We start from the raw sequence: 25,337 nt of genomic DNA on the forward strand, positions 1-25,337 counted from the left end.
TAGGTAGTCAATAGGAAGTCAATAGAGCCCATCCCATGTCCCTGCTGCCTTCTTTAATGTAAGTCCATATGATGTTTCAAAAATGTTATCATCCGTCAAGTAAAAAGTCAAATCACTTGGAAAAAAATAACATGTCACTCCAAAACAAACTGCATATCATTCATGTCCATAGCATAAACTGTGCAGAATGAGTTACACTTAGTTTAATACTTAGGGTTTAGAGCAACTTCCAAGCAAGGGGTCAAATGATGACTTTAAATTATTCAGTAAAAAAGGTTGAAAAAGCCATTGGTTTAGAGTTTGCTTAAGTATGCAGCAATACAGCAATGTTCACAAAAATAACAGGCTATGAAAAATGATTAACCTTTTAAAATACGTGAGAAGAAAATGGAGAAACAGCGAGCTTGCTAGAGGACATGGAGAGAGTAACCCTGACAATTAAGATCCTCTCTCCCACCACTGACAAGGTTGCTGAGAAAGAACCTCGAATGCTTAATTGCGCTTGAGCTGGTGAAAGAGACGTCACTATGTTCCTCCAGCTCTGACAGTATATGCTATAATTAACACCTTCAAAACATCTGGTAAACTGTTTTCCAGGCCAGTGAATTCAGCAGCCCGGGTCTTCAAGGGCCAGCCATGGGCTTCATTCCCCTCCATTCACACTGAGCTGTCCAATGCTTGAATGAGCCTGAGCGGCCACACTGAAGCCCCCCCCCGAATGCTTCCAGGTCTCCAAACAAACGTAGGTGAGGGGTGGTGTTAGGGTGGAGAGCACTGCCTCTCTGCAGGAGGTGGGCTAGCCACTGACAGCTGCTGTCAGAATGGCTTGGCTAGCTGTGTCAGTGCTCCCTTACCTTCAGGTTAGGATACATGCATTTGCACTCCCTACCAGTAGGGGGCTCTTCCTCCGCAGCAGTGCGGCTACTTTTGTTTAGGGAAGAAGCAGAATGGCGCTTTAGAAATCGCAGCTTTCAATCACATGCTGTTGATCGACAGGCGTAGTTCAAAAGTCACATCCCTTTGTCTCGCATCTAAACCCGTGTTTATTTTTCTATTGTCTATTCACTCTGACACAAAAACCAATACCGTGGCACTACGCGGCAGCCGGGCAAGCTAAGCTTCTTCCATTCTGTTGATTTAAAACAACGGTTTGGTAGTGTAGTCTAGTGTTTAGTGCACAGCCATTCCAGATGGTAAAAGGGATCTTTAACAATAACAGGCCGTGACAGCGAGGTCAGGTATCTGGTGGAAGGGTGGCAGGCAGAGAACAGCAAAAGAATACGAGAGTCAGGGGTCAGCTGTCTACAGGTTAAGAGTTGAGCTGGCATGTCACATCTAGAGGTAACAAGTCCCTTCAAGAAATGTGACAGCTAAAAGTGGGTCCCTGTTTTCCCAGAACATACTAGCTGTGGACATCAGGGATACAACAAACAAGGGATAATGTACGGTCAGTCTGAAGAAGGTTGTTTTGCAATAATAACCGGCTACTTTTCTGTGATAATGACAGCTTCCTACCGGATGTGTGTGTGTGTGTGTGTGTGTGTGTGTGTGTGTGTAAAAGTTATTATAATCATTAAATTACAATAATATGTGAGTGCAATGTACTGTAATTGTAATTAAAATGTATATATTTTCTTTTCAGTCCATCCTGGAAGAATAACGTGATAACTGAGGCTGAAAAGTCTATCACAAAAAGTGGGAAGATGCCTTTATGGCTACATAATGCAAAAAGTCTCTCACTTTTACCTTCCGTTCCCTGTACGTACAGGATATTTGAGCACACGTTCATCCACAGCGCTCCGAGTAAGGCGCGCTACACCACGTTACAAAAACATGCAATGCTGATAGCCAGCTGTCATACAAACACTTGGAAAAGTTTCATAGAAAGTATTTCCGTGTAGGCTGGGCAGCATCTCAGTTTCTCATTTCTGTCTGTCTCTGTAAGAAAAAAAAAGCCCAAAAAACCCTGCTTGGACTGGTAGAACGCCGCAGCCTATATTTATGTGTCAGCAGGTTTAGTGCAGAGCTGCAGTTAGAGTTATCTGAAATGACATCCTGCCAGGCACGGGGAGCACTAGCATCTCTACTATAGTGATGAAAACATGAATGGGACACTTCCACTGGGTGGATATTAGTCCTTTCAAAAGTACATCAGTCCTCTGAGTGTGTATTTATGAAAATAAAGCAGAAATTGTAAACTCAGAAAGTATGGGTTTATCTAAGCTGCTGCATCGCTTCCTGATAAGGTAGCAGTTGAGCTAGTCAACAAACAGCTTTAAGCTGCAAGTGACACATTATATGTCACTATTCTATATAGAATATAGGAATTTAAAAAGATGAATGACATCAGGTACTAATCATTACACAAACACATTTAAAGACACCTAAATTCCTTCCCCTTAAGTTCATAGTACAGCGCAGGGAAACAGTGTCCAAGCTCAGGCTCATCAGTGAGTTTCAGGCTAATGGAAAAAACATGTGTGTGTGTTTACTGTTTCTGAACTCTCTTGCTCTCACCAGCCCGTGTGTTGTGGTTACAGTCGTCAAAATGCAGAACAATGGCCTGTTAGAGAGCAGTGGGGATGTGGAGGGGGGAAATAACGGGTTAAAGGCATTACCTCGGACTCCAGCTCTCTCATGTGTTTTAAACCCACAGGTCCTGACAGTATCACCTTTGACCCATTACCTAGTTCTGAATCTCTAACTTCTGGCCCAACTGGCTCAAAGCAGTGGAAGAAAAAAGAAAAGAAAAACCATCGCGCTGGACTATCATACAAGCTCAAGTTCATTATATAAAAAGTACATTATATTATTGAAATACACATAATATATAAAATAGTATATTTATTTTAAGATAAACCAATTTAGCTTGCTTACCATTATCTCAAGACATGCAACCCCATAACATTACAGTATAATAAATACAAATAAGAAATAGAAATAAGACTTTCCCAATAAGACCTTTCCATGTTATATAATATATGCATTACAAAATATGTATTTTTGTTTTTATTGCTTTATAATTTATTGATTTCTATGTAAAAACAGGTGTGGAAAAAAAGTGTATCAGTATTGACAAGATAAAATGTATAACAGCTCTGGTGAGATTTTGAGTTTTTGCAAACAATGTCGCCATCTATAGGACATTATAATTAGTGTACAGACATTTTCTAAAGGTCCTTTGGTTCTTGCTACTTTTTTACAGTCTCCGTTCTTTGCAAAAGTTGACAAAGAGTGTCTCATAGGTATGAGATTATTAAAAAAAATAACAGAGACCCTAAAACAGAAAAACTTTGATTGCTTATATTCAGGACACTCAGAATAAAATGTAGTTCACATGCTTGTCCCATTTACTCAAAGCATATCCTAGATATTTCAGATATATATAATGGGACTATTCCTGGTAAAACGTATGGACACCCTGAAATAATGATCTACAATTCATTTACTATCTACCTTGGGTGGTGACCATTTTATTCAAGTCAAAAGCTTTTGTTCAATTACCGGATCCCGTTCTCAAACTCCAACTAAACGACTTTCAAAAATCTACACTGGTATAAAATCGATTCCATTCAATTAACTTCAAGGTGAGCTCTCTATATCTCTATTCCATTGATGCTTTAAGCCCACGCATTCAGTCAAACAGCAGCTTATAAAGACAGAAAAAAACAAAGCAGTGCTGTTCTGGAAGTGCTGCTGAGCATTTTGACACTTTCTAAACATACGTGTACATGATTTTTTTTTAAAAATCTTCCTCAGAATGACACTGTGGTGACACTTTTTAATTAAAATATTTAAATAAACAGCTTGAAGTGCGACGCAGAAATGCTCGAGTTCCCACTTGTTCCGTATTTAGAAAAACAATCACTTTCGAAAGTTTTTTTTTGTGAGAGCTGAATGGGAATTCAAATAGCTTTTTAATCCTAAAAAATCCTAAATACAGAAAGTGGAGAGGTTGCATTTACATGTACTAGAGCTGCAGGTCAGTGTGCGACAGAACTCACCACATCTCCCTGTCTCGTGTCCTTCCCTGAAGCAATGAGAACGTAGTTCCAGGTCAGCAGCATCAAGAGAACCAGCGGGACCATATAGAGCTCAAAATTCCACACCACCACAACGAAAAGCTACAGAAAGAGGGAACAGACAAAAGGAAAGAACATCATTCTGAAGATGCATTTATAAAACATATCAACAATCATTCATTTGACAGGATTCAAAACTAATTTTTCAAAAATATATGCAAAGAACAAAAAGACCCACATTTGTGATTTAGTGTATATATATATATATATATATATTTTTTTTTTTTTTTTACTGTTAGAAAATCTCTCTATTTAATATCTTAACATCTAAATTTCTTTTTGTATCATATACCTTCAGAAAACCTGACAGCCAGTAATACATAACAGTAAGAATGATTATTTTTCACAGTCTGTCAAGTGTGAGCACAGATGATGCATAGTAGGTATTTCTGTGTGAAAACAATGAATGAGTCAATCGTCTGCAACAGTGTCTCGTTCTCCTTTAACAAAAAAGCCTCAAAACATATTACAGCATAATACTGGTCTTACTCTAAATGTGACTCTACTGCCCATCACCCCACGGCTTCAACCAAATGTTCACATACTCCGCAGGAGGAGACATAAATCCATAAAAAGACTAAATCAATTTAATATTTGTTTTTAGCTTTTTTTCCCCGTTATATAGGCTATTGTTCTTTTAATATTAGCAACTTATAAACAACAAAAACTTTAAAAGTAATTACTATGAACACCAACTTTATATACTGCAATCTACACGTATGAATTAGCCTACTCATTTGTTAAAGAGCTGTAAAATAAAATAACACACAGACCCAAACATGTTTTCCAGTAAAGCCCTTAATCCAAACCTACTTGCAACCCATCACAGAAAAGAAAAACACTAAAACCAAAATGAAAAAAAATCTCCACTATGAAAAAATATTTACAGCGAAGCAAAGATCACAGCAGGCAATGACAATTTCATTCACAGATAATATAAATGAATCTGCCAGTTTGAGAAGGCTGATGAGCTGTCAACTCAGCTCAATACAAAAATATTGAACTTGAAATTGAGTGAAGGTATTAAGGTTTTAGGAGTTTTATAAAATGCATCCTCCAACTGGTGAATAGATACAATGGTTATTTTTGCATCTCTAAAAAAAAAAGTATCCTTGTACATGAAATGCACTCAAAACAAACATCCACAAACTCTTTTAAAGGCACACCATAAGACCTTGTTACATTCAAGTTTATATAACTAAAATTAAATTAATTTACCCCCCCCCCCCCCCACACACACACACACACACACACACACACGTTGAGTTTCCATGTTTTCTATGAACATTCCACAGACATAATGATTTTTATACTATGCAAACGGTATATTCTACCTCCTTAACCCTAAGCCTGTAAATATACCCATCACAGAAAACTTTCTGCATTTTTACATTTTCAACAAACTTAGTATGATTTTTAAGCTGGGATTTTGGACATTGCCATCTTTGTGGGGAAATGTTGTCCCCAAAACGTAGGGTGAACCTGAAACACACACACACACACACACACACATGCAGTGCAGTGGAAATTCTCTGAATCTTGCAGAAACAGGTCAGATGTATTTCCGTGGCCTCCACACTCTCCATTACAGCACCGTTACCCAATGCGCGCGCACTGAACATTTCAATGAGGGAAAAAAACACTAATCTAAACATATAATATATGCACTATCAACACTGGTTTAAATGCTATCTTTAAATGACCACTTTCTAAATGTTCCTTGTCTTACTAACAGCACATTAACACCTCAAATACTTGTTGAAAAAATTAATACAAATGCCACATTTAAACAAAGCAGAAAGCAATGGATCGATACAATTAAAAATGTAAATTATGTTAAAACATTTTTTTAACATTTGGTATTTTAGTACCTGCTCCTATAGAGCAAACTCATTTCTTGCAAAAAACAGCAAAACATCTGTAGTGTGTCCCATTAATTAGGGCAAAATATATTTTTCAGACAAAGTAATTAGAATTCCCTCACATCGAATTAATATCTTCCATCTGTGCATTCATAAAATCATAATGACTTCATTTACTGCTAAAAACATGTAAAATATTACAGACCAGCCTTCAACATATACTTTGACAGATTATTATTTTTTTTTTTCATATTTCTTTGGCCTCTGACTCAATAAAATTGTAAATTATAAAATACACTTATTGGAGTTTAAAACCAAACTAAGGGAGTCGGTTTATACATCTATCGGTTACAAAGAAAACCCAAGTCTTTGTCTCTACTCCGCAGCGTCCATCTTGTTTTCATATGCCTGGTGGGTTTCTTAACCTGTCGCTGGACACCATCTCTTAAGTTTGGTTATTCTAGCTGAGGGCCAGAGTCTGATTGACAGATGAATGTTAGCCGACACCTTGTCTGCTTAGAAGTGACCCTTCTCTCTTTCACACAGCCCAGCGGCCAAGAGAGAGATGGCCAGAGTTACTGGGGCCATTCTTCCAGCCCAGACACTCATATCATCCCCCAGTCCACCCCACCGAGAGCCCTTCCCAGGAAAGGAAGGGCCACGGACCCCAAAAGCAGACCGAAGGGAAAGAGAACGGTCCGGGTGAAAGAGAGGAAAGGGGAGAAACCGAATCTGCGAACACGCAACAAGAGGCTTTGTCAGAGCGCATCCAGGTATTCACGATCAGCTCAGCGACTTCGGCGGCCATTCCGGAGCCACGACGCTCGATTTCCCGTTTCCCCCGTCTGAGTTCCTGTACTTCAGTGCTGCAGTGTTCTGCTCAGGGCACGTACTGTAACCTCTACACCTGCACGGATCCCATCTTACAATGATTCAGCGAGCCTCAGGACCAACAGTAACCTAATACAGACCATGACATCTATTAATCTAACTGCATCTGAAATGCGATTTCCTGTCAGTCCATTCATCTACAAAAAGCACCAAAAGAAATCCACAAATCACTATTGCTGTTACCATCAATATCTATTAGAATTTTGCTTTGCTTCTGTGTAATATAACACGACAGCAAGGAATCTTCTTAAAAAAAAAAAAAAAGACATCACAGTTGATACGGGAGACCAAGAAGATTTCTTTCTTTCTTTATTCAAGTAGAAGACATTTTTTACAGAATATCTACTGCATTAATTACCCACATCTTAAAATTAGGATTTTAGAATAAAAAAAAATACTTTATGTATAAAATGAACAGAAATCCACTGAATCTGAAGCATGATAAAAGAATGCCTACACAATGTTTTTTCTTGGACTTCCCTAAAGAATTGCACTAAGTGTAATATCAAACAACTAAGTGATATTTCAGCATTTCCATGCATGCGACATCCATCTCTAACATCAAGTAGCATGTAAATTTGATTTCATTTTAAATATCTGTTTGATTTTATGCAAGCGAAAGCACTTGAGATTAAGTCCCTTAACAAAAGCCGTTGCTCTAACTGGGAGAACGATCTGAATCGGCCAAGTGTTTCAGCATCTCGCTGGATTTTTGGAATGGAGGACGGACACGTTTTGGCAGCCAATTTCAATATCATTTTGGCACTTTGTGTTGTGGAGTGCAGGCTTGAGCACTTCAGAGCAGGCATTTGAGAATTAGCACATTAAAAGTGTGTTACCAACACAGCCTACAACAGCCCCTGTACTTGGACTTCAGAAATTAAGTCATCACATTGTGTTGATTATTTTAAATAGTGCCAATGGTGGGTAGAAATATGCCAAATGAGAGGCTGATTATGGACGTCAATAACTCATCTGCTTTTTGGCTTGGTTTCGTTAGGTGGGGATGTTTGGATTGAGTGATGCCGCACTGCCATCTTCTGGCATATTATGAAACGCTTTCGTTCGTTGTTCTTTTAGACCCAGTATGATTTCATCTAAATCGAATTATAAACATCTTGAAAAAGAACAATCTTATAATAAATGCTAAATCATCTATGGACTTCACTATGAAGTCTTCACTATGGACCGGTGATTAAAACATTATTTTTGTTTACAGTTCATGTTAGCTTTCATAATTTTCAGATACACACAACTTTAGGTCTATCAACAGAATCTATGGAACTGCATTTACTTTTAACAACAGCATAAATTATCATCATTTATATACATTTTCAACAGAAAATAAATGTTAATAATTTCAGGGGGGGAAAAAACATTGACAGAAATCCAAAAATCTATGGTGCAATAAGGGGCTCATAGACTTCCACTGTATTTTATTTTATTTGAAATAACTGGTGTTATATTACAAGATTAAGTTGAATTTATTATATATATTTAAAAAAGTCACATAAAATAGAAACCCATTCTCAGACCCGTCGGCTGACAGGTGACACGGAGCAGAAAGGTGCCACCTTGTAGAACACAGTGGGTTGTAATCGTGAAGACACACACCGGAGCATTTGTTTCCCTTTTCCTGTCCTTTTTTTATCTAAATGCAAAGCAGGTGAAGGCTGCTCCAGTTTCCTGTAGTAGTAGCTCTCTTGTCTGGGTGCTCCCACTGATAAGAGTCCTACTTTACCCCACATAAAAGAGCCGGGTATCATTTCCTTACCTCTCCCCTTCCAATATATCTCCCTCTCCTTACCCTCTACACACACACGCCACTCTTATTCCCCACGACACACAATACCTGCTCTATTTGCTCCCAATTCAAGGCCAAATTGCAGGTAGAGTTACGGCAAATTTGTTTGGAGGAAGAGTCGGTGCGGGAGCAATAAGGAGCTGGAGGGGTAGAGTGGTGCGCAGGGAGGGCTGGCACAGAGCGGTCTTTATGAGCACCACTCTGCCAGCCAGAACAATGGGCCATATTCACCCAGCGCAAACGCTCAGCTTACAGGTGTTCGTGGAGAGGGGAGGCAGACGCGCACAAACACTCACGCGGACACCCACGCGCACTTGAACGAGCACATGCACACACACGCATACTCTCCGAGCTTTGTCCATTGTGCATATTCCATGAGCTGTGTCGTCTTGAATGGCCGGCCACTATTGAATGCGTGTGCATAAATGTAGGGTTTACAAAAGTTTACACGCATGAAAAATGAGGACTGTTTTCAATGAGGACTGTCGGCCATTGGTCATCAATCAGACAACTAATTCCATTGGTTGGTTGCGTCATGGTCTGAATGCACAAACAAACAAACAAAAAGTATGTTTTGAAAGTATTTGGCTTACTTATAGTTAGGGAAATAACACTTTTAGTATGAAATTAATGCATGATGAAAGAACACCTACAGTGTTTTCTTACACATCCCTAATGAATTTCACCAAACGGAATATCAAACAACTAAGTGATACTAGCATTTGCATGCACGCTACATTTATCTCGAACATCAAGTAGCATGTAAATTTGATTTCATTTTAAACATCTATTTGATTTTATCCAAGCAAAAGCATTTACTCACCTTCATGTCGTTCATCTTTGAAACACGTAGATATTTTTTTATGAAATCTGAGAGATGTCTGTCCCTCCATTGACAGTCTACGTACAGTAACTAACACTTTGTCGCTTTAAAAGGTTCATTAAGAGTTTGTAAAACTAATCCATATGAATTTAGCAGTTTAGTCCAAATTTTCTGAAGAGACTGGGTTGTTTAATATGATGAACAGGTTTAATTTAGGCTTTTATTTACATAAACATTCATCAACTCGCACATCAGTTATGATAAATGGAAGCTCAAGCATGTTCGCTTGACGTGCGAAAACCAATGAGGTTGCGCAACACGTTTGAGCTTCCACAAGAACCAATGAGGTTTGTTCTCGCAATTCAAGCATGTACGGTTGAGCTTCTGTTTATGTTCGCTAATGAATGAAAGCCTAAATCAAATCTGTTCAACATATAAAGCGATCCAGTCTCTTTGGATCTAATTTGGACTAAAGCGCTTTGAAGTGACAAAGTGGTAGTTGCATGGACTTTCAAAGGAGGGACTAAAATCTCTCAGATTTAATTTAAAATTTAAAATTCACAGGTTTGGAAGAACATGAGGGTGAGTAATTGATTATTTTTTTTAATTTTTTTTTATTTGGTGAACTATCCCTTTAAGTCCCATAACAAAAGCCGTTGCTCTAACTTAGAGAATAATCTAGGTTGGCCAAGTGTTGCATTATTTTGCTGGATTGTTGGAATGAATTTGAATGATTTTTGGAATAAATCTGTTTTGAACACATATAAATGGCTTGCTTATAGCTGTCTTTGCATATTAAACTAGGATCCAAGACAAGGTTTTAACACTGAAACACTTACACACTTAGTATTTAGAGCACCAGCAAACAAAACAAAAAACAAAAAAAATCTTTGGAAGAGTTTCTGCAACAAAATCCCAACAACATCAACAAAAACACCAATACAACCTCAAAACCTAAGCTAAAAACAAGAACTCTAAAATGTCAAAAAGGCACAGACCTAAAAATACCAGAATAGTAAATCACAACGCTTGCTGCCGCCGCTCGCAGCTGGTTTTATCTGCGCGTCGCAAACAGCCCCTTTGCTTTGGCTAACCTTTGTGTGGCAAGCACCGGAGGTTCTGCAAGTCTTGAATGCGAAATCACCTCTGCCGGTGTCTGACTATTGTATTCTTTTGGCTTACAACTGTCAGCGGCTGACAGAACGGCACAGATGTGTGTCTCAGCGCAGCAGTGTAGGCTCACCTGAACCAGATGGCTGGTGATAAAGAAAGAAATCAGTGTGATGATTAAGAGAGCTCTTAAGGAGGGAGATTTAGAGTGCAAAGAATAACATTACCGGCTATTAAGACAGCTGTGAAGGCAATACAAAAGTTGCAAAAACAAAACAAAAAAAACTTTTATTATTAAGGTTTTAGGTTTTTTTTTTTACATTTGTAGTTCAGGTCAGACAAACTGAACCGAATGTGACTGCATAATAATTTTTATAATAGCATTTGAACATTAAGAACAAATGTAATGTAATTGTTTTTGTTTTTACTCTCCTCAAATCTCTTGACATTTCTTCCTCTGACATTTTCATTGATGTGTTTTTCCCCCGACAACCATGAAAAAAATGTTCAACTAAAATGTTAGCTGATCGATACAGCTGTCCCTCCACTCACGCGTGTGCCCTCGGCTCCTGCTTTCGGAAGTGTACCTAAATTAAAATGTGTCAAGCAGCAAATGTTAATGGCCTACCCAGCGACACTTAAAGACACGCGAGTCCTGAAACAGACAGGGCCTACAGCAAATTATGCAGCATCACAGGCAAACATTAGCCAACATGTCCTGTGCTAGCATTTAGTCACACGGCCCACTCAGAAAGGGTGTCCTTTTCATGAAGGTTCAACTGTCCAATTACAATCTGAAGGTGAAAGAGACTCTCGTGAATTCAGACGACTACACCCGAGATGCCGGTGCATTACTGGAGAACTGAGAGGAGTGCTGGAGAATGTCAAAGACAAATGGGCAAAATTCTGGACATCTTTAACACAACAGAAGGGGAGATGAGAAATGTGTGCATGTGAACCAATAGATCACTACAGAACTGTCACACTATCATGTTAAAGTATTTGGGCACTTAAGATACACTTAAAATGTTTGAAAAATCACTACATTAGAAACAAAATATCAAGCAAAGTGGAAATTCAAGAAAGATTTAAAAAAAGAAATGCACTTTTGAAGCAATACATTTCACCAAAAAATGACACTTTCTGGTTGTCAAATGTTAATGGATCATGTTCATAGTTAATGATACGTGTGAACTGAGGAAAACTTACTTCATACATATACTAAAATGACCTTGGGATGAATTGGTTGCAAAAATGCCTCAGAAAAGTGACTAACTAGATTCCACTCCGGTATTTTGTTATACAATACATGAAGAGTTTGGTTCCAAAACGCGATAAATCCATTTGGATTAATTTGAGTAAAAATGTGTTTTCTTTACCAAGAAAGTGGCAAGATGAAAACCACTATTTTCTGTTTCAAACTATCACATAGCATCTTTAGGTTATAATAACATAAAAAATTCTAATCCAGATTTAAATTTTCAAAGATTTATTATAAAAAAAACGGATAATTTGTTCAATAACTCCATGACACTTTTTTTTTCAAAATGCAATTAATCCATTGAACCAATATAAAAGTAATTTTTTATATTGAAACTGTTAAAAATACACAAAGTAAGTTGATCCACATATGACAGCCTCTGAACTTGGTCAATACTAATCTTAGGGTGTATTCACACCTGCCTTGTTTGGTTCGATTGAATCGAACTCTAGTTCGTTTCCCCCCTTGGTGCGGCCCTTTTGGGCAGGTGTGAATACAGCAATCGCACTCGGGTGCGGACCAAACAATCGAACCGAGACCCAGCTGAAGAGGTGGTCTCGGTACGGTTCCAAACGAACTCTGGTACGGTTCGTTTCCGACGTGAACATGAACCGACCCAATTTCGGCCCAATATCAATATCGACCCAATATTGTTCAGACGCGTTCATATTTTCGCCGAACGCTGAACTGAACGAATCACTTCACAATGAACGTGAACGAGAGATTTTTAGAGAGAACTCATCTGATTTTTTGTACATAGCTTAGCCTATTTGTTAGGATTTTAGTATCATAATGATTAGGCTAATAAATGCACGCACAATTATCCGTGAACTTGATTTGAACAAATGCCTTTCAACTTGTGTGTGCAAAATTCAGAATTAAATTAATGTGCAGAAATTTTTACAAATAGAGAGTAGGATATGTAGGCCTACTATACTGTTGTAGCCATTAAAAAAAGCGCGTTTCATATTTGTTAAAATATTATAATGTTATTTTTTTTCCATTTATGTTGATTTATGAAAAGTGAACAGCACGACCGAGATAGGATGCGCAATATGAGACATAGAGCGGGTCAGACATGATTTTGACCGTTGAAGTTGTTATAGAAAGCCTTTCTTTAAAGTGAATTTCGTTTTGTATAAATTGTATCTTAATTTTAATCAATTTTTCATCAACCAATTGCCTGTATTTAATGAATAGGCCGACGAAAAAAATATAACGGAGGCGCCCGCGCGCTCACTTGCATTGCACGTGAACTAGAGCTCATCCTAACTTAACGAAACTCAGTGCATGCCTCACACAGACAAAGTTTGAAATGTCTTTAAACTAAATAATTCAAAACGAAAAAAGAAAAAGGCTACTCTCTGATTATATAATCCATTACTAGGCTTAGCCTATTTATGTGCATTTCTCTCTATAAGCGCGTTCACACGGAGATGGCGATCGTCAACTTCATCTTTGCAGCCGAGTCGACACTTTTAGAGAAAACACTTGTTTATTAATAAAAATCAATACACGCGTCACCGGATTTACAGATGCACGCACACATATTATTTCGAAATAACGAGATATTGTGTTGAAATAACATTATTATTAATAATAGCCTACATCTTTGTTAAAAGAATTTAACAAATGAACGTGAACTTAGTTCATTTAAAAAAAAAAGAACTATGAACATGAACTAGTTCATTATCATCTGTGTGAACTGAACTTTGAGCTAGTTCTTTTTAAGTATGAACTGGCACAACACTGATCATTGGAATGGAATGAATGAATGAGTGTGTGCGCATCAGGACATTCACATACAGAGCGTTCTCTTTAGTCTAATCGCGCATAAATGCTTTAAAAGCATTTGCATGAATACGAGCGAGTTCATATAATGTAACGATAGTTACAATACAGGGATGGTGGGTGTGTGTGTGTGTGGGGGGGGGGGGGGGTGCTGCGTTAATTTACGTTAAACTGGTCAAACTTAATCGCAAGCGTTAACGTTGACAGCACTTGTTAGCAGTATATACAATAAGAATCTCATTATTTGAATGTGTGAACATAGCCCCTCTGTATGAATCTAAACTTTATACTTTATACCCACTGTCAGCATCCCATGGTAGGCGCACATGAGAGCATGTTCTCTCCGCCGGAACCGCCTTGCAGCACATCGTCGTCTTCTCAAAATCCGAATTATAACATTGTATAGAGGACATTGTGTCATATGATACTCATTAGTTTTTTCATATAGCATTTGTAGAGAATAACACAAAAACAGTAAAATAACAAATATTGCAGTACGAAATATCTCCAAATTTATTTATTTATTTTATTTATATCTCCGAGCCTTTTTTTTTTTTTTTGCACTTCCTGATTTCTCTACTTGAGAATCCTTGTCCAATGAATGGACGACCTTAGCACACGTGTGGTTTTGTTTACAGATTTTGGTTCACTTGCAAAAAGAGCAGTCTGAAAGCGGACCGTACCAAACAAAAAAAAACAAAAAAAATTATTTGGTCCGGACCAAAGCAAGTGAACTATCGGACTTTCCTGGTGTAAATACACCCTTATATACAGGCACTGGACTAAAAATGCATTCAATCAGCCGGACGTCGCCGCTGAACTTTTTTGACGGCGATCAGCTGTAAAACAGCTTGGCCCTGCTCGGTTTTTGTTGACTTTGAGTTAAACAATTTAAAGTTTTTCAAAAGATCCCTTAGGGTCAATGTGTCAGCGTGACAGAAGTTCGATGCTGTTGTGTGAGAACAAGCAACAGCCGACATTTTTCCTCCTCCTGAGTGCCTCATCTTCTTAGTCTCCTCACGTAAATGATTACATTTCGATGGGTTACGTTTCTAAATTATACATTTTTTTGTTTGTTTGTTGATCACAAAGTACAAAGTAGATAAGGAAAACTAGGATGCCGGGTCTATTCAAACCGACGCCGTTACTGTTTACAAATACAATGCGTGGAATGGTGCGCTGTGATTGGTTGAGCGGATGTATCGCATTCTGCAGAGTGACTGGCATTAGTCGCAGTTTGGAAAGAAAGGGAGAAAACATGACAGAATAACATGGCGGATATCGCATTTTACGTCAAATTAAAATTTTACTTTTCAATACCGACCAGATACAATACTGATTTTTGCGGGAACTACATTTTATTTTTAAATTGTGTTTATCACGTTTTGGAACCAAACTCTTCACATATTCAATGCTCTGATATTCTATATATACAGTTGTAATTTAAATTATTCAACCCTCATGGCAAAATTTACAGACTTTCAGCTGTTTGCAAAGAACAAATCAAACAGTAATTGAAATAGCTCAACACAACAAATGTATCAAGTGGTTTCCCCAAATTCAACTGAAAATGCAACTTTTAATGACTTCTGCAGTCTCAAAACTATTCAACCCCTTCATGGCAAGCATCTTTAGTACTTAGTAAAACACCCTTTTGCTGTTATGATCCGTTGCAAACGAGATGCATACGCAAAGCTGAATTTTCATCAGCCATCCAGTCTTCAGTGTCACATGATCCCTCATTTATTCTCAATGCTGGAAACAGTTGCTGCTTTTTAATATTTAATATTTTTGTATAACCTGTGGTACTTTTTTCAGGTATCTTTGATGGGGGAAAAAAGAACAGCATTTATTTGAAATGGAAATATTTTTTTAACAATACAGCACAACTATTTCCAACATTAAAAAACCTGAATATCAAATTAGCATATTAGAATTATTTTTGAATGATCATGTGAAACTGAAGACTGGAGTTATGACTGATGAAAATTCAGCTTTGCATCATATAAATAAATTATATTTTAAAATATATTAAAATAGAAAACCATTATTTTAAATAGTAATAATATTTCACAATATTACTGTTTTTACTGTATTTTTGATCAAACAAATGCGGGCTTGATGAGCATTAGAGGCCTCTTTCAAAAACATTAAAAATAGTCATGTTTAGGCCTATATATGTATATATATAGTGGCTGGTTGCATAAACTTAGTCAATTGATGAAATTATATTGTGGTCAAACATAAATGTGTCCAAATACATTCTGGAGCTGCTGTATGTGACTGTTGGTGTGGTTGAATGCATACTGGTCCTTACCAGAAAGGCACAGATGCTCCTCTGAGGAGACTCCCACTCAAAGCAGCTGTTGATATAGCAGCCAGCATTGAGCAGGAACATGATACAGCGCCTCATTCTGTTGAAGTTCTGCAGCAGCATCTGAGTGTCAGAACAACAGACAGCATTTCACAATCACATTGATTCCCAATGATTTAAAAAAATAAGGACAATTTCGTTATATATTATTTATACTTCATACAATACTGTTCAAATGTTTTGACAGTAGACATTTATTATAATGTTATAAAATACTTTTAAGAATGAATGCTGTGTTTATATGAACTTTCTGTTTATCAAGGAATAATGAAAGAATCTGTTTCCACAACAACATTAAGCAGCACAACTGTTTTTCAACATTGATAACAACAATAAATGTTGCATCATGTGAAGGAGTAATGGCAGTATTGCCATCATAAGAATAATTTACATTTTAAAATTTACTAAAACAGAAAACAGTTAAATTGTAATAATTTACTGCATTTTTTAATCAAATAAATGCAACCTTTGAGAGCATTAGAGACTAAGAGAGAAATCATTAGAGAAAACATTTTAAAAATATCTACCAACCTTAAAAATTTTAACTCTGGTTTCTATAACAAATTTTAGATTATCGTAATTTTAGACATTATTTATTTACAATAAAAAACGGTAACACTTTACAATAAGGTTTTGTTAGTTAACATTAGTTTACAACATTAGTTGATAACAAATAAACTGTACTTCTACAGCATTTATTAAAATAAAAAGTTGTATTTGTTAACATTAGTTAATGCACTGTGAAGTAACATGAACTAACTGCATTTTAATTAACTAATATTAACAAAAATTAACAAATACATTATAAAATGTATTGCTCATGGTTAATTCATGTTAGTTAATACATTAACTAATGTTAACAAATGAGACCTTATTGTAAAGTGTTAACAAAAAATATATATATAACTAAAATAACCGACTTTCAACAGTAAGAGAAACTACTTTAAGGTATGTTGTTAAGGCATAACACAAAAAATATGATACTGGAGCGAAATAATGCAGTAAATAAGAGAAATCCAAACCATATTTATTTTCGATTTTGTAGGAGCATAAAAAGAATTATGGATTTTTTTGTCATGCCTCTAATAAAATTGTCTTTTTCGTGATTCTGGGAGCGGGTGAACTGCAAATGACCGCTGCTTCCTGTGTTCACAGGAAGATCAAACGCTCCTGGTCGCATAATGGCTTTATAATGCTACGGCTTTGATCATGGTAACTATCCACATTTACTGTGGTGAAGTGTAGGATTCGGGCCATGCCTTTAAAGTAGGCAATTTTGTTTTTCATTTGGGACTAATCAGAGTACATGTGAGGTGAAATACAATATCAAACTACTAAAGAATAAAATATGTCTGAGATGTTCGACAAAATGAGCTTCAACGGTTATGAAGGGGACAGTATCGAGAAGTAAAAGTAAATCTTGTGGAGATAGATTTGATATGTTGCCCTCGCCGTTCAGCCTTTCTCGTCTCGCTCACAAACAGTTTGGATGGGGGGCAAATTCACACCGAAAAGTGCAGAGTGGGCACTTTCTAGCTTGCATTCAGCGGCGCTTTATTGCGTGACAGATAGAGTGTGTCTGTGTGTGTGTGTGTGTCCCAAGCAGTGTCTCAGTGACAGGTCTGATTTGGGACAACCCCTACAATTCAGCTCTTTGTCAGGGATGGGGGGAGACATTGAACAGGGTGACAAAAAGAAGCACAGCAGAAGAACCACTGAGGTCCAAACTAAAGGATGGCCAATCTACTTATGCACCCCCAGCGTTGACAGCTTGACATTTCTATTCAGCACCTTCAGAAGAGAAGGAAGAGACAAGGAGAAAGAGCTAGAGAGAGGGAGAAGACGAGGAGAAAGATGCTGCCGTCTACGACTGGTGTTGGGGCGGATTTTATTCATATCTTCAACAAAGGTGTGATATAAGCGTTCTTGTTACCTGTTTGGACACCCGTGGCTCCTCTTCGATGTATTTCTGCTCGATGGGAATCAAAGTTCTCATGCCGGCTTTTACCTGCAACATATAAACTAATTGAATGTAACAGTCCACCATCGAGTTCAAGATGTGAACGTGATCACATTAACGATCTAATCATATATCAAGACATCCCTCCATTTCACACACTCCACACCACACCACGCCATGTGACGCTCTCACACACTCCCGCCTAAAATGGCGGACGGACACACACAGCGGTACACAGACGCACAAATAAAAGGCTGAGGAAAGGGGAGTCTTCAGTAATTAAAAGAGAGAATAAGGACGGGGACAGACAGCCCGGGAGAAGCTGAAGAGAACGAGCAGATAAAGAAGTGAAAAACGCAAGAAAAAAGCAAGCGAGAAAAAGAGAGTGGGACTTACAATGTTATAAATCACGTCTATTTCGAGAAAGATGACCCCTTTGGTTGGCCCTGTCAGTTCCTTGCTTTTCAAGGCGTAAGCTTTGCGTTCTCCATTTTGGATCTGCGGGAGAGGGACATGACAGCCGTCTGTCTGGCAATACCCAGCTGAATACACTCTTCATGTGACCTTTGAACCCCAGCTGCTGCATCTGACAGAGAGCCCAAAACAACTGTGGCGGCTCTGACAAGTACCTGTTCATTACGGCCCGACCACTGTCAGCCGCAAATTAACTATCCTGGGGAATCAGCCTGGGAGCGCACATTGCGTCCCCCCTTATCTTTTCTTTTCTTCTCTGTTTTTGTTAGTAGGCTTTTTTTTTCCTAGTGTTTTTCTCACTTACACATCTTACTCTATGATTACTCAAATCAATAAATTTTAGAAAAACATGCCATGTGGGTTTATTATTTTTCTTTCAAATTTTTTTTTTTTTTACTTTGTGTTTCTCTCACTTTCACATCTTATACACTGTAATTACTAAAATCAATAAAGTTTAGGCACATTATGCTTGTCTAAAAAATGTATGCTTTTTAAAAACTTTTGTTGTGTTTTCTCACTTTCTCATCTTACTCTATGATTACCAAAATCAGTCAAGTTTAGACATGCCATGTTGATTTAAGATTTTTTTTTTTTACTTTTTTTTTCTGTGCTTCTTACTTTTACATCTTACTCTATGATTACTAAAATCAATAAAAGTGAGATATATGCCATATTATTATTTTTTTCTCAAAGAATTTATAAGAAAAAAATCTTTCTTTTTTGTACTTTTCCCCAATCTCAAACTGATTCATTGCTGTAAGTGAAAGTCTGCGAGCTCAGGACTTACGTTTAACAACGGTATAGCCACTTTGCCCAAGAAGTCGGCACTTCGGTCTCTGTCCTCGTCATAGACAGTCACCTCTAAGACTGAGTGGATGTCTTTCACATTGCTAGTTGAAGAAAAAAAAAAGAGGTAGGTGAAGAAGTCATTGACTAATATTAAACACTGAAAAGATCTTTCAAGTCATGACAAAAAAATGTGATTCATCTAAATCCTTGGTGACAATCTCCATTGTGCTGGGGTTAAAAAAAGATGCTGCAATTCTCCATTTGAAATGCTATCTTTGAAAAGTAGGCTAAAGAGGAGAAGTCTAATGAAAGAAAATGAGGTTATTCTTTAAGAGATGAGTGCTCCAAGGAGAGGCTAGATTACCCAGCTTTCCCTGGGAATTCACAAATGAATTTCCAGCCGTGAAGATTGAAAGATTATGAAAAAAAAAAAAAAAACATCAATGGAACAACTAGATATCGAACTAATATAAGAAATTATGTATGGCACATTATCAAACATTGTACTTGCAGAGGGAGTGTAATCTCGAACAAAGGTTCATTTTCTTCTTAAAGTACAAAGTTTACTTATATGTCACATTTCCAACTACCAATACAAAGCTTAATTAATTAATAGTGACTACATTATCCTGTAATCCTCGGCTCTCAGATGTATCTCTATAAATCATCGAGCTCATCAATACAGAATTTATAATATATATAAATTATATATATATAATTTATATATTTTTTTTTAATATAATGAGTAAAAATTCTCATATATATATTTTTATATTTATTTTTGGTTTACAATTGCACGAGATATAATTTTAAACATACATTAAAAATATATATTATTGGCAAATAAATCATTATTTAGTCTAATTATCATATCCCATGCATACGTAAAAATATTTGCCAGTAGATTTATTTTTATAAATCAGTATTTTATATACTTCTATCAGCATTGTAGTGTGCTCAAAAATACATCATCATTTGGTAGACTATAAATATGTGATAATATGCAAATGCAATCACTCTCGCAGATGTATATATGCGATCTTGACACTTACAACGTGAAGACTTTGTTCCACTCTGGGTTGAGGTTTTTGTACACGGTATGCGTCTGTAACCGATCGTTGCTGAGCTCCACTACACAGAAGGGGTCACTCTTGCCTGTGAGGGACACACGCATACACACACACACACATTAATTTTATCAGTTTCATTGTATTTACCGTGGTGTAATCCACTGGGTGGTGTGCTGGGGGGAACAACTACCTGATAAAGGTGATGGGACAACGAGCCTGAAGGGCCGGATCAAACTGCACTGCTGTCTTTACCCAGACTAAAGCTTTAGGTGCAACTTATCACAGAGCTGATTTGATATATTCATTTTGCCCCAGTGTGGCGTGGTTTCCTGTTGTTACACTGACACAGTGGTTTGCACACAGGTAGATAAGCATTTCAGCCTTTGCGCTGCCCTAGAGCACCGTGAGGACATCTCTATCTCTGTCTGGTGTGTGAATACACACACACACATAGCTGGTTCCAGACGGAGGGCAGACGGGGATGATGACTTAAATACAAATGGTCTGAATGTGGGAAATTTGTAGAAAACTTTCCAAGTGGAGACCGTTGTAAATATGAGTCTGTTTCCAGTTGCTGACAGGGCATTATCACATTTATAAATTAAAAAGATTGAAGTGAGAGATCTTTTTTCTTTTTATCATTATATTTTTTAAAGTACAATAGAATATTTCAGTCATTATTATAAGAAGCCGACTCTAGAGACATATTTATGTAATCCGCTGTCCTACATGCTTTGAAATCAACTATTAATATACACATGTAAATAAATGTTCGTAATTTAAAGGAATATTGTTCTCAACCAAAACTTAAACAACAAACTCTTCATATTAGCTTTGATCTAAACTTTTAGTCATTAAATAAACCTCCAAACAAAACAATTGGGAGCAATTTTGTTGTTTGTTGCAGAACAGAATTTTTAAAAGCTGGGGCAAAAAAAAGAAACCCATTCATAATGGGTTTTATTTCATACTTTTATTTCTAAATTACTTTGCAACATGTGCAGCAAAGTTAAACTGCAATACAGAATAATTCAATTTCCTGCATGTGCATTACAGAAGCAAAGACATTTAGTTGACAAGTAAAATAAATGTCAGAGTGATCAATGGAAAGTCCTTGCTGTCACCAAGCATATCAATTTCAGGGGTATATTGATCGGCCTGAATATATTTTTAATTCACAGAAGTTTTTATTTATTTATTTATTTATAATCAGTATTGCATTTAAATGTGATGATTACACTATTATGTGTTATATTCTCTCTATTATGTGTCTGATATAATCAAATTAGTTGACTAAATTTACTGCCGCAATCTGGTCTGTGAATTTCATTTTTACAGAAAAAAGCATGTGCATATACTGTATTTGTAAGGAAAAAACACAGCGAAACTGGTTTCAAAAATACATTTTGGAGATAAAAATAAGATTATATATACAGTATATATATATTAATGTTTGTAAAAAGAATAATACAAAAATATTGCTCCTCTTTTCAGTCAACTTTAGCACTCGTTTACAATTTATGCACACAAATACTTAATTTGCCGTGACTGACAGTAATTGTGAATATTTTCAGCATTCAAAAATAATTTGCATCTGTTTAAATGAATGTATATTGATAGGCGAAGGAATGTACAACCCTATTCAATATCCTTGCTGTGACACTCGGTCATCCTCTGCGACAAACTACTACGTGTTGGTGAGGCGGCTGTCTGAGCAAATTACACGCTTCGCACTGAATGAAACTTTGACTCCCCAGGTGTGGCCGAGCAGACACTGTCTGTGGGTTAATTCTGGGCAAATCCTCACAGACCGCCGAGATGAGTTCAACCTCATTCCGGCTGCAATTTGATGAGTGTGCGGTGCGCTGACGTACAAAACGGTAATTACATTTTTCAGGTCTGGAAGGCGTTTTAAATGAAATGCAGGAACTGTGTTAAGCAGAGAGGAGCATTTAACCGGCCATAGGATTATCATATACAAACACACTGATGGCAGTGAGGGCAGAACAGTTCCTACTCTTGTTTGAAAACTGGTTGTTAATGAAATTGTCGACCGGCAGAGCAATGTCTGCATCTGAAGTGATCTATGTTAAGTATTGAGTGGGTCTATTCAGAAGGAAAGCAGTCTCCTGTCCCTAAATACTGTTGGTTTTACACACTGTCACCATTTATCCTGCTGGCCTGGAGTGGAGGCACTCCAGATAAAAGCCTCAATTAATTACAATGAAAAACAGACAGAAAGGAGGGGTGGGACAAAAAAAAAAAAAACACACTCGGTGATGCAAGAAAGAGAACTAAGATTTCTCTCTCTTTTTATTTCCCTCTCGCCCACATTATCTTTTATGTCCACTCTCCTTCCACTTTCCCCGGACTCTCCCTGTCTCCAGTGAGCTCTCTATTAGAGAAGGCACTGTTCCGTGGCCCGTAACCTTGTTGGCTGACACCTCGGTGCCAGGGCCGATTGAGACGGTGAGTCCGTGAGCGAGCCGGGGCTCTTAGAAAAGCTTTGTGCGCCGGCGCTTTGTGGCGGGAGAGGAGTGTGAAATCAGAGCTCATGAGGAGGCCGCGGTTCCCCAGGGAACGCCAGACCGTGCTACGAGGTCAACGTAGTGGGCCGGACTCCCGGAGAGGAGCGAGTAAAGGGGTGATTGCAGAACTGTGCGGGAAGGGGGAGGCTGAAGGGTGTGAGAGGGGGGTGTTCTGCCATTGAGCATGTCTTAATTAAAGGCGTCGATTAGGCGATTAGAGAGGCAGCGAACGCAAAGCGCTTAGCGGAGAGGAACCTCGCGAGATGCTCCACCTTAAGAGTGACGGTGCTAATGACCTCTATGTCTCTCACTCTCTCCCTCCGTATTTTCGCTCTTTCTCGCTCCAGTTTATTTCTGCTGCCTCGCACCTCGTCTGCAAACGATTGTGCGGCCTTGATTAATATTCTTGTGCTGCAATTCTCAGCTTTGTTTCCCACACAAGTGGTCAAATCAAAATCAGGGCTGACATTGCCTGCAAAACTTTCAAAGCTAAACAAATAGCTTTTAATGTTAAAACACTTCCAGAAATGCCAATTCTAGGTTTGATATTTCAGAGTGTTTATACAGCACTTTATACAGTGAATACAACCATTATTTTTGCAATTGTGCTTGGTGACACTACTGGTGCAGAAATGACACACTACATGTTTTAATAAAGAATTCAAAAAGTAATGTGGGTTTGGAGCCACGTAAGGGTGCATAAATGATTTTGTTTTCATTTTGGGTGAACTACACAACAGTTTATGCAAAGAATTTTTAAAAAGCAGTCTTCTATGCTCACCAAGGCTGCATTTACAGTTTTCTATTTTAATATATTATTATTATATTTTAATAGCTTTTAAAAATGTATTTTTTCCCTGTCATGGTAAAGCTGAATTTTGAGCATTATTATTCTAGCCTTCACATGATCCTTCAGAAATCAGTATAATATGCTGATTTGGAGCTCAAGAAACATTTCTTATTATTATCAATGTTGAAAACAGTTGTGCTGGTTAGTATTTTTTTGGAAACCGCAAAATATGTGCTTCAGCTAGTTTTTCAGGATTCTTTGATTAATAGAAAGCATTTGTTTGAAACTGAAATTTTGATCAATAACTTTTGATCAATTTAATGCATCGCTGCTAAATAAAGTATTAATTTCTTTCTTTTTTTAAATACAAACAAATCATACTTTTAAATACAAACAAATCGTACTGACTCTTGAACTTTTGAACGGTGGTGTATTACTTTAAGCACAGTTAAAAGGCACACAGAAATATATTTATTTGAATATAACACAGCATCTGGTTCAGTTGCAATGAGGTCACAGTCTCAAAACAAATGGCAAAAAAAAAGAATAAAAAACAAATCTAATACATTTAGATTTAAATTCTGGTGTAGTATTAATAAATGACTCAAGGTGAGTGCGTTTTTTAATGTCTCACTCCGACTCCGAATAAGAATCAATTGAGTGTACCATCTCCGATCGTTTTTTTTCAACTTGATAATTCATAGTGCCAGAAACTAGGCCTGTCCACCGCAGACCTAATTAAAAGTAAGAATTAATGGAAACCAGAGCAGACGCACACAAAAAAAAAACCTTTAAGAGGCACAGTGATCTCAGAAGCCAACAATCCATTAGCACAGAGCAGAATGCAATATTATCAGTCTCCTGCTGACCATTCCAAGGGAAATGATAGTCTTTATCAGTAACTGCGGAAAACAGAGTGAGAAATCGTGTCAGGATCACTGTATGTGTGTGTGTGGGAGGGTTTTCCTTACCTGTAACATCAGCTGCCATCAGCCCCTCCGCTCGGATCACCTTCACCTGCACCATGCCCACATCTTTAATATTGTTAAAGGATCTGAGAAGACTCTGTTGAGGTCAAAGAGGGGGGAAAAGCATTAGAGAGTATATAATACTCCATATCCACACAGTTAAGGAAAACAATGCTGAGAAGCGTCTGATCATTTAAGTCGCTTAAAAATGTATGAATTTCAAAGCACACAATAACAAACTATTAAAGAAAAGGCATATGCACACAAATGATACTGGATCTTTTCTTAGCACGAATTTCGCTTAAATAAAATGTTGCCTGCGTTTGTGCTATATATATCAGTAAAACACAGTAAATTACACTTTGTGAAATAAATATGAAATGACATCCATTTTATAATGTAAAAACAATTAAAAAAATTTAAGTGTGGCATAATTGACCCAAATACTTTTTTTGCGGCTAGCGTATATACTTTGTGAATTTTGTAGGTTTAAGAAAACATACTACTTACTGAATTAAAATTATATAAATATTAAACAAAAATCAGTCAACTAGAATACATTTGTCTAGAGGTCCGATACAGGAATATTCCCTAGTTCTACGAAGACGTATGATTTATAAAAAATACAGATGCATATAAAAAGTCATCAGTGAGAAGAGGAAAATAAATAAAAATAAAAAAACAGAAATAAAAATTTATAAAGCAGTCAAACCCAAGTTATATCAATTCACTATCAGAGTGCATGTGTGTCCATACTCAC

The 25,337-nt window shown here is 37.2% G+C and overlaps 1 protein-coding gene across 9 annotated transcripts in view; it reads right to left on the reverse strand.

The window, feature by feature from the left end:
- mctp1a (multiple C2 domains, transmembrane 1a) overlaps positions 1–25,337 on the reverse strand; it is a 221,340-nt gene that overhangs the window by 40,547 nt on the left and 155,456 nt on the right. For all 9 annotated transcript variants that reach the window (XM_079607525.1, XM_079607523.1, XM_079607524.1 and 6 more), the window contains 7 exons: positions 24,581–24,674; positions 20,274–20,376; positions 19,220–19,322; positions 18,355–18,456; positions 17,932–18,006; positions 15,942–16,061; positions 4,005–4,124 (listed from right to left, as the gene is read on the reverse strand). In XM_079607525.1, the coding sequence (XP_079463651.1) occupies positions 4,005–4,124; positions 15,942–16,061; positions 17,932–18,006; positions 18,355–18,456; positions 19,220–19,322; positions 20,274–20,376; positions 24,581–24,674 (717 nt within the window). The remainder of the gene's footprint in view (positions 1–4,004; positions 4,125–15,941; positions 16,062–17,931; positions 18,007–18,354; positions 18,457–19,219; positions 19,323–20,273; positions 20,377–24,580; positions 24,675–25,337) is intronic.

This window comes from Phoxinus phoxinus, assembly GCF_949152265.1.
Source record: "Phoxinus phoxinus genome assembly, chromosome: 3".
Classification (NCBI taxonomy): domain Eukaryota; kingdom Metazoa; phylum Chordata; class Actinopteri; order Cypriniformes; family Leuciscidae; genus Phoxinus; species Phoxinus phoxinus.